At 30.9% G+C, this 14,441-nt stretch overlaps 5 protein-coding genes across 5 annotated transcripts; 4 read left to right on the plus strand and 1 right to left on the minus strand.

Moving 5' to 3' along the window:
• Positions 1-78: 78 nt before the first annotated feature.
• EIN_207520 (Hypothetical protein) lies at positions 79-753 on the plus strand (the record flags this gene model as incomplete). Its single annotated transcript, XM_004258408.1, has 1 exon — positions 79-753. A coding segment is annotated over one exon (675 nt), but the record flags the coding sequence as incomplete, so codon positions are not given.
• A 1,013-nt stretch (positions 754-1,766) lies between these two features.
• On the plus strand, positions 1,767-2,148 carry EIN_207530 (hypothetical protein; the record flags this gene model as incomplete). Its single annotated transcript, XM_004258409.1, has 2 exons — positions 1,767-1,835; positions 1,882-2,148. The coding sequence occupies 2 exons, from the start codon at positions 1,767-1,769 to the stop codon at positions 2,146-2,148; spliced, it is 336 nt and encodes a 111-aa protein (XP_004258457.1).
• A 1,463-nt stretch (positions 2,149-3,611) lies between these two features.
• Positions 3,612-5,629, minus strand: EIN_207540 (hypothetical protein; the record flags this gene model as incomplete). Its single annotated transcript, XM_004258410.1, has 2 exons — positions 3,612-4,873; positions 4,927-5,629. The coding sequence occupies 2 exons, from the start codon at positions 5,627-5,629 to the stop codon at positions 3,612-3,614; spliced, it is 1,965 nt and encodes a 654-aa protein (XP_004258458.1).
• A 945-nt stretch (positions 5,630-6,574) lies between these two features.
• On the plus strand, positions 6,575-6,897 carry EIN_207550 (hypothetical protein; the record flags this gene model as incomplete). The annotated part of the gene is made up of 2 exons (XM_004258411.1): positions 6,575-6,641; positions 6,710-6,897. 2 exons carry the CDS (start codon positions 6,575-6,577, stop codon positions 6,895-6,897), a joined length of 255 nt encoding a protein of 84 aa, XP_004258459.1.
• Positions 6,898-8,777: 1,880 nt separating this feature from the next.
• EIN_207560 (hypothetical protein) lies at positions 8,778-9,666 on the plus strand (the record flags this gene model as incomplete). The annotated part of the gene is made up of 3 exons (XM_004258412.1): positions 8,778-9,214; positions 9,295-9,351; positions 9,441-9,666. 3 exons carry the CDS (start codon positions 8,778-8,780, stop codon positions 9,664-9,666), a joined length of 720 nt encoding a protein of 239 aa, XP_004258460.1.
• Positions 9,667-14,441: the final 4,775 nt, after the last annotated feature.

Below are 14,441 nucleotides of genomic sequence, written 5' to 3' on the forward strand. Positions count from 1 at the left end.
GCCATTGTTTTTAAGAGTTGGATGTACGAGGCGGTACTTCAACGGATCATCGCTCGGCGAAAAGAAATAAATGTAAGCAAAGACACGCCTGCAGTGATTATTATTGACAATTACAAAGGTTGGATTGACACTAAGCTTGTTAATATATTCAAAGAGAACTCCGTTTTCTTTCATTTCATTGAACCACATTCCTCAAGCTATATACAACCAAGTTTAGTCTGTTTATATGAAAAAAAAATTGAACCCAATTCAAAACATGAGGACCTGAAGAAAAGAAAGCGGAAAGGTGTGAACGATAAAACAAGTCTTCTAAGCAATCCAGAGAAAAAAGATGACCTTGAAAAGATTCTGTGCACTTGGAGAAAACAAATCAAAGGTCTGAACGAGAAGTACGTAAAGAAAGAGAGCACTGAAGAAGACAAGGAAGATCGAGGAAAAATTGTATGGGATACAATTTACAAAACGTTTCAGGAAATTCAGAGAAGGGCAACAACAGACAACATCATTTTGGCATTCAATAAATGTGGGTTTTATAACGTTGCAAGTGGGAAAGTGTTGAAGACGTATGTTGAGGTTGAAAAAAACAAGGAAGTCTATCAAGAAATCCAAGGCAGTGAGTTGGAAGAGATCTGTAAGAATGTCAAACTACCAGAGCAACATTGCGAAAGTATTAGAGCAAGAGAACCAAAGAAATCAACACTCATGAAATTGGAGGAAATTATTATGAACACAAATGGCGTGTCACCACAATAAGTGTTGTCAATTTATTCTTTTGTTTTTAGGATTCCATGCATCATATAGGGTTGTTCAATTCAAATGATCACCTTTTTCTTCAACCTCACCCAAAACGACAACTTTGTCATCGTCCACATTACAATTCCTTCTTACAAACAATTTGGAAATGGGGACGTTGCAATCAACCGAAATCAATTGTGTATCATTCACACCCTTAATTCCTGTCTCTCACATTTAACAACGAAATAGCAAAAGATGGCTCTGAAAAGGCGGAAATTGATCGTCTTGACTGCAAACTTCATGTCTATATACCTAAAACAACTAAAGGAAAGGTCTTCCCTGACTTGGATGTTTTGCCACTTTTTCTTACAAAAAGAAAGTTTTGAGCCAGGTGGAAGTGACTGATAAAAACACGAACTTTGAACCCCTCCAAAATGAGTCTGAAAAAACTCAGGAAACTTTTGGAGGGCAGGAGGAAATGCTTCGCAATTTTACTGCCGAAGATTTGCAAAAAATGAAAGAGATAGAGGCCAAAAGGGTGGAAAAAATGAAAAGGCAAAAAAAGAGGAACCCCACGAAAACCCGACTTTTTCGATCGAAACGATTTGATTCTTGGGGAAGACCAGATAATCAGAGACAGAGATGAATCAATCAAAATGACGATTGGGAAGTATGGATTCAATTCGAGTCACTCCGGCGTTTTTATCGATTTAAATCAATCAGCAGCGGAAATTGTAATGGTAAACAACCCCGAAACTGCAACACAATATAATCGTCATAACCAGCGCGTCGAAGATGAAAACAAAAATTTTGACAGAGATTGATACATTTCAGACACTTTTGAATGGGAATATATGGATGATGTCATAAGCAACAACTCGTTTGTATGGAAGACAACTGAATGGATGGATGAAGAAAAATGAAGCAAACAAAACACCACATTTGGACGTAGCTGTGGAGGATGGTGAACAAAAGCAACTTTTCAGAGATTTGTTCAAATCGTATTTGGTTTTGTGTATGATCAAATAGTTATGGGAGACACCACAGTTGAATCTGCGTGGACTATTGCGACTTTAGCCCCCGTACTTTCATATCTTGATGTTTGTTTACTTTGCACTGTTTATTGAAATAAATATTGACGAAAAGGAAATTGAAACAGCAAACGAAGTGGTGAGTGCTTGTGTAAGACGGGGAGTTACATATCCAGTGGTAAGAAATTATGACCTTGCAAAAAAGGCTATTGAAGAAACGCTTTCAATTTTCGAGGGTGGAAAGTCGACTTTGGTTCGAATGGTGCTTCGGATTCACAGAATTTTCAAGTTGGACGAATTGAAGCACTACCTTTGCTTTATTTTTTGGACGAGTTCACAGTCTTGGCACCTAAGTTTCGTGATGACATTCGATTTGAAGTAACAAAGGAATTACGAAACGCATTTGATACAATCACAAAAGATGGGTTGGGACTTTTACTTTTTGAGGCTGAACAGGTTTGTATTGACAACATGAATTCAATGGATGAAGCACCAAATGAAGTTAAAGAAAACTTCCTGAATTGATTGTTTTTTGAGTTTATTTACTTTGAGCTCAAATATAATGTTTTAACACTTTATAAAAGTATCAAATAATGTTTTTTTTTTCAAGAACTCTAAACAAAATATTCCAATCACCGAAGATTTATCAGTAAAACAACAGAGTTTAGTCGCAAATCTTGCTAATGTGATTTACTCTACAACCAAATTTCTCAAGAAGATATCCAACTTAGAGAAACAAAATCGAAAATCGAATTACTTCAAGAGGAAGCATCTAAAAATCAATTTTTCGATATAAACACTTCGCAAGAAATGAATCAACTCATTGCATATCTTAACGATCTCATTACTAAGGTTGCTTCTCTTGAAGCGATGGTTTAATTTGGGTTGTTGTTTATTTTATTTTTATTATATCACACAAAAACATCATTTGCAAAATAAGACCAAACCACATAACACAAGTAAATTACTACAAGACAAGTTCAAATAATAAACTCACAACAATACTTCGACGTTATGTTGTGTGGAATTAAAGTGTGTGGACTGTGTTTCATGTGATGTAAAGAAAAAGTCAATTGTTGGTAAAGTTACGGGAGAAAGATTTGAAGACCACTCTGCAGAGTCAAAAAATTTTCTGTTCTTCTTTTTCGTCATCTTGAGAAGCCCAAAACTTTTCTTTGTGTCAGACATCAATACTGGTTTTTTAGTTCCACATACCTTTGTCCATCCATACATTTCGATTACATTATATCAGGTGATGTTTTTCTTTATATAAAAAATATACTCATCTCTTGTTCTTGACCCTGATCACCCATTTCTTTGGCCTACCATTACTTAATTCTTATATTTTTTCTTTGATTTAATTTGAAAGTTTCAATCATTTGGTTGAATACTTTTTAATATTTTTTCTCCTAAATCAACCAAACTTCAATCCCTCTTTTTAAAAAAGAACATAACCCCCACCTTTGATTTTTTTCCGAGTACCACAAGTTGTGAGTTGCAAACTATTTGTTTTTTTCAAACCAAAACAAAAAACAATAGTGAAACATTGTTTCTCATTGTTGAGTTGAACTAAAGATTTACTATATTTGATGATTTATTTTACTATTTTTGGACTTTTTCTGGAAAACTTTTTTTGGTTTATTTACTAAAGTCTGTCTTAAAGCTTTGCGGCTTGACAAAATAATAATAAAATATGTTTAAAAAAAATGGGAATTAAGTAAAAAGATGTAAAAATTGTTTTGATATTTAAGTCCCTGTTTAAGATTTTGAAACAAAAATGAAAAAAGTTTCAATATGTTCTGAAGCTTGTTAGTTTATAGTGTTGTGAAACAATAATAAAAAACATTAGATGTTATACTTGACAATCCACCCATCAACTTGACTTGGAGGAATCCGCAATTTGAAGACAAGTTTGACAAAGGCAAACTTTTCAAACCCCGCAATCTTCCCAACAGGGTTTTTAAGTATCAAGTCGATTGACATCAGATCTCTCTCTGTTTTGAGTACTTCGTCCTTCGCAAGCCAAAAGATAGCCGAAGCAACACTGAGCGTTATCTGCCACCCCTCCACCATCACCAAATCCAACACCCACATAGAAAGGTCTCCATTAAAGACTCGGCAAAACCACAGTGCGTAGAATTCAAGAAAGTGTGGGTACAAGGTGTCATACCCTCCAAGTTTTTTCACAATTTCATATATCTCTTTGTGGTACTTCTTCATGACAAGCATCTCCAACCCAATGAATTTCTTGACACCCGGAAAATTGCGGAGAAGCATCTGCCGCAGTCCAAATTTTTCACACTCAAAGGTTGCCACACCCGCCCAAAACATGTCTTCTTCTTTTTCAAACACTAACACAAAGAACCCATACAAATCGGCCTCTCCCTGGACATACCCTACTTCTTTGTCGCGATTTGCTAAAGCTCGGAGAACAAGAAAAAGCTTTTTCTGCCCTTCGGAAAATTTGCACTTAAACTTGATGTTGTTTTGGTGTGCTCGCGTGACATCCTTGTGGATTTGATCATCCTCTTCGTCTCCCAATTTTGCGGATGCAAACGTTCTAAACGTATCAGAGTCATCTTTTTTCATGTCTTCAATATGAAGCATTGCACGCCACAGGCTTTGCCGAACACTGATTGGAACACCTTTGTAAAGTCGTAGAATCATCTTTTTGTGCATTTTCTGCTTCTCGTTGTAGTACGAGATCATTGTCTTCCACTTTTCAACTCGCTCCAATGAGTTTAAGTAGTCCTCTTTCTCTTTTGAAGGCGTGCTTGTAATCTCATACCCCAAATTGTCTGTCTTCACCAACACAGAAACACGACTTTTCCCCGTCAACACGCGCATCCGTGCCTGAGTCTTACACACAGTCTCCGCTTCATCATACACAACTCCTACATTCTTCAACGAAGACATTGCCAAAAAATGATCTACAACCTCGCTGATACCAACTTCGACCGCATAATGTATAGGTTTATGATTTTGGTTGTCTAACGAATCTACCAGAATTTTGTCCTTTGCGATATCACGAATAAAACTAATCGTGTCGATGTTATACTTCTCCGTCTGTCCATAGTAATGCAAGCAATTTCTTCCATTATTATCCTCTACTTCATTAATTTATGCTCGTAAATATGCAACATTGAATAAACAAGCAAACTTAACTTCGTGTCGGGTTTGTATTTCAATAGAATTTCTATTTGCTTTGGGTCGTTTTTCTTGAGCGCAAACATTAGCGCAGTTGTCCCATTTGTATTTGCAGAATTCACATCAGCACCCTTTTCAAGCAATTTATCCATCACTTCTAAATTGTTCATAATAACAGCCAAAAGAAGCGGTGATTCCCCTTTTTCGTTCTTCTGATCAAGCTCTTCTTTACTCAATTTTCCTGATATAAAAATTGCAACTTCAGTTTTTTGTGTTGCGATTGCGAGGTGAAGCGCAGTATCCCCGTTTATATTTTTCTTTTCTAAATCTGCTCCAACAATCACAAGTTGTTTCACCAACGGTAAGTTTCCAGAAATCGAGGCAGACTGCAAAACTGTCTGTCCATCCAAGGGACTAGCCCAGTTGATTTTTGAGTTTTTCTCGGAAACGTTTGGAGGAAGTAATTCTTCATTAAATATTGATTGGTCCGTCGTTGTCACGGCAAACGCGAAAATCACAGGTACCTTTTCAATAATATCATTTCCGTTGACAGTTCTCTCGACACGGTTTGTGATCTCAAAATCGTCTGAAGAAGAATCATCCGAATTGTAAGAAGTAACACTTTCATTAAAAGATTGATGCCTCTCGACTAGAACATTTTGTGGTGCTGTTTTTACTGTTGATTCTGAAGAATACGCATTGAGTGGATTCTCCATTCTTTTTCAAGTTATTTTGCTTTTCGAGCCAATTTGGAGTTGTTGCTTTTAAAAAAATCAAATTGAATGCAATATATCTATAAAGTATTTATAATGAATAATAATTATACTAAAAGTTTCATTATTAAAATGTAAAATAAAAAAATAATAAACTAAAAAATATTATTACATTTATATAAATATAAATGTAGATGTAATAGAGTTTGTACATAGATTATTGTGGATGAAACTATGTGAAAACACAAAACAAATTATAAATATAAAGTGTTTTTATCCGAAAACAGTATTAATATCATTTTCATAGGAAGTGCAAAAGACAAGAAATGATTTATTGTGTAAATAAATATAAGTTTATTGTAAAATGTACACACACGATATTGCGCTTCAACAAATTGTATCGGATTGATCAAATTTGCTTTCACATAACTCAAAAAACGATTCATATAACCTTACACATTAAATAACTTTGTTAATAGTTATTTTTTAATTATTTTTTAGTTTTTTTTTATATTCAAATGTTTTTAATTTACGTGAATAATAAATAATAATTTCTAATTTAAAAAAAACAAAGATTTCCAAATTTACAATCCTTATTATACACGTCACCGGTTTATAAATTCGTACGTTATAATAACACATTTTCGACAATATGTTTTTTAGAAACGCCTGAAAAAAAACACTTTACAAAAAATAGTTATTATTTTTTTCCCGCAAATTAGGTCATAAAACCTTATTTATTAGAAAATGTTTTAATTATCTTAGAAATAAAAATATGGTTTGTTTATTTAAAAAATATAGTTGCTATAAGCCTCTTTCAAATCGTCTTTGTTCCTAAATAAATAAAAATCACTTTTAGCGAATGTCGAGCAAAATAACATGTTCACTTCCCAAAAACATAGCAATTCTCGCTGATTTTTTCATTGATATGAACAACAAAAAAAGTCGATGTTACTTCGCCTTACGATAATCGAGGCGCAAAATTTACCCGCAGCAGACTGCTTTTCAAAGAAGAGTGACCCTTATACAAAGGTGACAATCAACAAGGAAATCCACCAAACCAAAATCAAAAAAGAACATTAGACCCCAAATGGCATGAAGAACTCCGGTTCATGATCGATCCACACAATCTACCGTCTATCCTCTTCGAGATCTACGACTGGGATAGATTCAAAACCGACGACTTTCTCGGTCACGCATCGTTGGCACTCAAACAACCAATTAAGGGTGATCTGTGGTTAAATTATCAGTTCAAGGTAAGCTCCACATAACCTTGACACACTCAAAACACCCATTCAGTGTTTGTACACCCAATTCACGCCAGGATTGGATGGTATAGCACTCAAAGCACTTTCTCAAAAACCAAACCTGACAGAATCGCAAGAATTCAAGCCGTCATCTTTTATGACTAATTTTAACCTCGAAAAGTTCGAAAAGTCCGAGATCTCGCGGCATGTTCAGACACCATTTTTCCCAAGAAACGAAAACGAGACGTGTTCCTATTACGCCAAGTTGTGTGGCTACTTTGTACCATACCGTCCCGGTGCTTTTCCGTCAGTCCCAGAATGAACCTCTGTGTTATTTATTGTATTTTTTATTCACCAAATTGATTTTCATTCAAATCAATCTAATTAATAAAATTAGAGGCAGTCGGTAAACAATATTATAGATAGAGTACTTGATACAACGTTGTTATTTAGAGTCAATCTAACAATGTTGTCTTTTTCAAACAATATCCTCTTAGTCTTATATTTTTGAATTTACAAAATATTTTTGCAAAAAGTTCAATCATAAACAAAATCGTTCTTTGTTTACCATTTATTTATTAATTTTAGAGTAAATGAGAAAAAAATCTATTTTTCTTCAATAATATTATTAAATTTTTCAATTGAGAAATAATTTCTTAATGATTAATTTTTTAATCTGACTTGAGATGCCATGCAACTCCATGTATTCACTTGTGTTGATTCTGACGTCGTTGTTCTCGTCGTAAAACAACTTATCTGCAAGTTCATTTGCAAGCTTCAACACCACTTGGTTCAAGGAACATGAATGACCCAATTGAATGTTTGTCTGATCAAAGACAACTTCTGCTTCTCAAAATATTTCCAACAACTCTTTTGTACAAGAGAGTTGACTCCTGAAACTCGTCCCCAAGTTTCAGGAGTCTTGTCTTCTCGCTCTGTGTCATTCTGCTCACTAAGATGCCTGCCCGTTTGATCTACATTTTCTAATAACTGTGGGTCATTAGTAACAACGTTGATGTCTTTTTTGTTTAGTTTTTCAATTCTGCGTAACCTCAAGATCTCTTGTTGTCTGGTTCAGTTCTCTCTGCCATCTTCTCTGCTGTAGCTGTGTGTCTTTTCTTTCCAAGTTTTTGATTTCCTCTGGCTGTGAGTTCTTCTATGTGAAGAGTTGCTGACGCCACCAAATTGGTTACATTTTTGCGCGAGTGTAGCATTGATGTATGTCTTTGACAGCGACGAAGCTGCAACAAAAGAATGTCTACGATTGTCAGCCAATAGTGGCTTTCTCCTGTTGCACTGGCATACAAGACAATGTGGATTTCATTTATGAACAGAATAATTTGGATCTTCGACTCTTTCACCTCATTAGAAACAGCATTAAGTCACTCCTCAAACAGTCTTTTGTACTTCCATCAGCAATCAGTGCACCCATATCAAGTGCAATGACTCTGCAAGTTCGAAGAAACAATATTTTACTTCTGGCTGCCCCAAACATTCGACAACAGTTGTTTTACTAAAACCAAGTTCAACAATCGATGGTAAAAAAACTATTTTTATTCGTTAATAAAACAAATTAGATGTGGTTTTGTTTGAATTTTTTAATTATTTATTGAAAAGTATTTTTTTAATTTAATACTCCAAATAAAGAATAACAATTTTTACTATATTTTTTTTAGTTTCAAATGCAATTATTATCATTTTTGGTGACGTATTTTTAATTGTTTTTAGCACTAAAATAATGTATTAATATTTAAATTAATAAATTATTATTAAGGTTAAAGATTTTCACAATATGGTCTCATCGCTTGTAACAATGAATTATACATTAATCTATAATTTATTAAAAATGTTTACAAAAAACGAAATTTTCAATATTTAAAGACCGAATAACTGAGAATATCAAAATGGGTGGACTTTCTGGTTATCACATCATGATAGTTTCGAAGTACCTCGAGACTATCAACGACTTTATTAACTTGGAGTTAGTGTGCAAGAAGTTTAGAGGCAATATGGAGAAGTTCCACTTCAACCCGATTCCGTTAAATTCAAAAACATTTGGATACTTCCCAAACATCGAGACACTTCACTTGTGGGATGTAGAAGATGAGAATTTTGGCAATGGATTTATTTCGATCAACACCGAAGAAAAAGTAGAGTGTGAAAATAAAGGTGTTTTGAAGAGAGAATTCTATCGAATCATTGTGTGGTTTTATGTTGGCTTTGAAATTGTTGACAGAAACAAAAGTCGAAACATCGAGTTTAAGGATGTTACTTACACTAAAAATGATAGAAAGAAATTTGGTAATAACATACCATCTAGTGTAAAATCAATTGGTGATTGGTGTTTCTATGAGTGTAGTAGTTTGAGTAGTGTTACAATACCATCAAGTGTAACATCGATTGGTGATAGTTGTTTCCAAGGATGTTGTTGTTTAAGCAGTATTACAATACCATCGAGTGTTATATCGATTGGTGTTGGTTGTTTCTATGAGTGTAGTAGTTTGAGTAGTATTACAATACCATCGAGGTGTGACATCAATTGGTGATTATTGTTTTTATAAATGCAGTCGTTTGAGTAGTGTTACAATACCATCAAGTGTAAAATCAATTTGTGATCATTGTTTCAATAGATGCAGTAGTTTGAGTAGTGTTACAATACCATCGAGTGTAACATCGATTGGTGATAGTTGTTTCCAAGGATGTTGTTGTTTAAGCAGTATTACAATACCATCAAGTGTTATATCAATTGGTAGTAATTGTTTCCCATCAAATACAGTAGTTCATCAAAATTAATTTAATTGTTACTTAATATTTAATGTTTATTATTATTTAAATTTAATTAAATTAAAAATTGTTATAAATTTTTATTTGTTATATAATTATTTGTTAAAAATAAAAAAGTTGAAAAAATCAATTTTAATTATTTAACGAAATTGATTTTATCAATTTATTCAATTTCGTTAATATTTATTTAGAAAAGAATACATAGAAGGTCTAAAGCCGGCCCCCCTCCCCCACCCACCTCCTGGGAACAGAGATTACTTAAATGTAAGATTGTGTAAAATGGTGAGTATATACCACGTCATCATAAAAATAATAATAAGTTAATATAATAGAATTAAGTGATATAAAGTCAAAATAAATAAGTTATTAATTAATAATATGAAAATAGAGATATTTGTAATTGTAGAAATTTATTCATTTTTTAAGTAAGAAAAAATTTGGCTTTCATTTTGTACAGCCATGACAAGGACCCCTTAATGTTCTATAAATAGAACATAATAAGATAATTAATTAAGAATGATAATTCAAGCAATCAAATATTTTCAATAAAAAGTTAAGGAGTTGCTTTTTGCAAGGACATTTTCACCTTTTAAAGAGTTCTACAACAAAGCTAATTTGATTGTTGTTATGTTGTAAATGCTTCAAAACTCGAGATAGTTTTATATTTGATTGATGAGTGTACAAATAAGATATAAAATTATACTGAAAAATCAATCAAAGAACAAATTGGTGAACTCAAAGTGTTTTTGATATGGCAGAAGCTATTAAAAATACTCAACCAAAGCTCAAAAAACAAAAAGTTAATGTTTGATCAAGTACAATTGATTGTGTTGGATCACTTTGTTGGCAACTCGATTGATAATGATGTTTCCAAAAATTCCTCTGTGTATTTTCATTGATAAATTATAATGAAATCAATTTTAGTTTTAAAGTTAGTTATTTAAATTAAATTTGAAAAAACAAAATACCAAGACATTAGAACAATTATCCTCAACAAACTAACACTTTTAAAAACCTTGTATATTCAAATAAGTGATTATAAATCTTTAAATGAATCTTTCAAAAAGATATAAATAGGGAGAATAAAACTTATATTAAAAAAATGTAATTTGTTTTATTACGAAACAAACAACAGATCTTATATTATTATTAGTAGTAGTACAATACAACAAACGAAACATTTTTGTTGACAAAGTTGTATTTATATATTTTTAAAGTGGTCCAATTGATATACAACAAAGTTGGCAATACAAGATAAACTTTTGGAAAATTCCTTAACGTTGTTATTTAAGTTGTTGTAAACTAGTCTATATTGGCGAGATAATTACAAACATTCCCAAACACCTTAAGATGACTGACGGTTTCGTTTTATACATGAAGTTTGAAGTAGTTTATGTATTCATTTCTCTTTGTATTTTAATAGAATATTCTATGATATCCACACACTTACAAGTGATAATCAACACGTTCTTATTTTACAAATCTTTGTGTGTATTTAGTTAAAGTCGTCTGCTTACCATGTTATAATATATATTGACTTTCATTGGCAATTAGCATCTAAGAGTATTTTTCCATATGAGTAAAATATAATTCAAGTGACACAGTTAGATTTATATAAACTTCTTAAAACATCATTGTTCTTCACTAACAACATTGGAGAGGATTCTGGGAATTTGGTTAGGCAATCACTTTTACTTAAAATTGAATTGATCCGAGTTGCCGTTTTGTGGCACAAGTCTTATCATTAGAAGAGGAAACATAGTTTTGTATTAACCACAACTTCGACGTTTTGTTATTGGTATCACAACCACCTTAAGAATATTTTGAAAATAGTCGAAACAGAATGATAAGTCCTTTTCAATTGTATAAAAATAATTAAAATGAATACTATTTTCTTTTTGCTTTCAAACGAAGAATGAGATGGTGACAAACAATGACACTGAAATCAAAAATGCTAAAATAATACAATTTAAAATCTACAAACAAAGTAACATAGTAATCAATTCAGTCTCCATCTTGGAGTTTCTACAAGTTTCCATTATAACAATGGAATTATGATATTCAAAAGTTGTAGTACACAAGACGTACAAAGCAGAATACATAAACAGCATAACACAAATTAAAAATTTTTACACAGTCTTCAACATCATCACTTCAAAACAACGTCCACACAAGTTAACAATTGTCAGGTCAAGTAAAGTCGAGTACATATTATGTCTGAAATTGCACGAAGATTTGAAACAATACAAAAAGTTGTATTTTTTTGACTTGTTGACGTTTTGTTAGTCATCAAATTTATGGGCACCAACACATTATTTGGATATTCCACGTTATCGAGTTATTCCATTGAGATCAATGAAAATTTTGATACAATACCATTGTCTGACACACAACATTTGTCAATTAATAAGTGTGGAGAGATTAGAATAAAAATGTTACCATTTAAAATGGAAATTCATTTTGATGATAGAATGGACTTACAGATAGTCGAAATATTAGAAATGTTTTAAGAATTTTTTGAAATGAATTTGGTAATCATTTTGAGGCTCGAGATTGTTTCTTCAAGTGTGAAAAATAAACTACAAACAAATTTCAGACAAAGTGTTGCGCTAATGTCAATGGTTGAAAACATTTTGGGAAATAAATACTGATACTCACAAAGTCTAATGTAACAATAACCAACATGTTGTTGTTGGTATTAAATATCTCGAATATTTTAAAGTATTAGCATAACTGGTAAAGTTCCCCAAATAAACACAGTATAGTTTGATAACGAATGTGATGTATTCAATGTAATGAAAAAAACATTAATAATTTAATGTGAGTGTGTGATTGAAAACTTACAAATTAAATCCACATTATACAGTGTTAACTTTGTGTATAATTTATTTTTAATTGAAATAGCTTTGATATTTTAAATTGTATTTCTATCTTTTACTTAAATTGTTTATTTAGCAATTTAAATAAATTAAAATTAATAAATATAGTTTTTATTAATAATTATTCTTAGTATTAATAATGTTTTTTCATATACTAACACCACGTTTTAATTTTGGTCCTATTTAACCCATTTTTAACGTTTTCATACAACACCAACACAATATTAAAAATGTGTTATTAGCGAAGAAACAAATGGATTTGAATACTGCCCAATGAAATATAGAGTTTGATAATAAATGAGAATGGGCACTTGGAAAATATGGCAAACATGTCAAGTGGTATTTTGAATAAAAAACAAGAAAACACTTCAATTTCAATATATATTTTTCTGAATGATATAACATTAAAATGGTTTATTTATTACAAATTTATAATTTTTGAAACCATATTATAAAATCAAATTACCAATCTTGTTTAATCAAATTGATTTGGTTTATTCACTTTGCTGTGTCTTATTCATTGCCGTAATTGTCTCAACCGAAAAATGTATCGACGTATTTACCGTCTTTTAGCTAGTTTCACAAAAATTACAAATTTAATATATCGCTTGTATCATTCTGTTGGTGTTCGAATGCAACAAGTTATTAACCTTTTCAGCAAATGATTTAAAGAGAGCTATATCCGATTATCTAAATAAATTAATACATTTGTGTTTTATTATTATTGTTTCACAAAAACAAATATTTTAATGTTTTAAAATAATCTTTCTAACAAAAGTTTTGTTTGTTTTCTAATAATAAATCAGTTGGGTCTATATAATCGCTTTTTTAAATATATTTTTGATAAATAAAACAATTTTGTGTTGTTTGTTTGTATGTACATATAGTTGTTTTTATCATTAAGTTTAAAATGTTTTAAACTATATTTAATTGTTTTATTATTATATAAATTTAAAGGTTTAAACTATCCGTTTTAATATGTGAAATTAAAAATTTTACTTGTAATATTTCTTTTTCATTAATTTTTATTTTGATAAGTTTATATAATAGATCAGACAATATAATTGGCAGTTTTTGCCACAATAATTTTTTGTCTTAGTCATGCCTCGGAGAAAATTGTTTTTCATAAAAAACTGAAGATACTGTTTTTTGCGGCAAAAAATCATTTTTGGTAAAGTCTTTTTTAAAAATACGCAAATAGACAGGACATTGGGTGATAATGAATTGTGATTCCAGAAGATTCAATAGTTTTTATCAAATTGTTTTTGATAAATTAACAATTTGTAAATACAGTAAAAAGTGTCTTTTTGTGGGTTTTTATATTTGTGGGTTACGTCTATTTGTGGATCAATAGACCAATCAAATGTAAAACCCACAAATAATTATTTTGATCGAGAACCTTGAATTTAGGTCCACTTAAATAAATAATATAGATTTATTATAATTCAAAAAAATTATAATATTTTCTATAACACTGTTTTTAATGGAAAAATGGTGAATAGAATTTACTTCACAATTCCATGATAAACCCACAAATATACGTTTTGTCTCTGTTTAAAAACCCACAAATAAACACTTTTTATTGTATTTATCCATTTTTTATATTATATTAGCAATATAAAAACAGAATTTAAATTAACAAAAACATAAAATTAACATTTAAATATTATTAACATTTTTTCTATTATTATTAACACACAAAAATATAATTAATTAACATAAAACTATTAAAAATATTTAAGATTTTTCTTGTCAAATTAACAGACTCATAATTGAATTTATTGAACAAAAAAATAAATTAACATTATACAATTATTTATTGAATATTCTTGTAAAATTAACACAGCGAAATTTTACATATTATTCAAAAACATTTTAATTTAACATTTTAATATCATAACAATT

This window comes from Entamoeba invadens (genome assembly GCF_000330505.1).
Source record: "Entamoeba invadens IP1 unplaced genomic scaffold scaff_1105074725243, whole genome shotgun sequence".
NCBI lineage: Eukaryota > Evosea > Mastigamoebida > Endamoebidae > Entamoeba > Entamoeba invadens.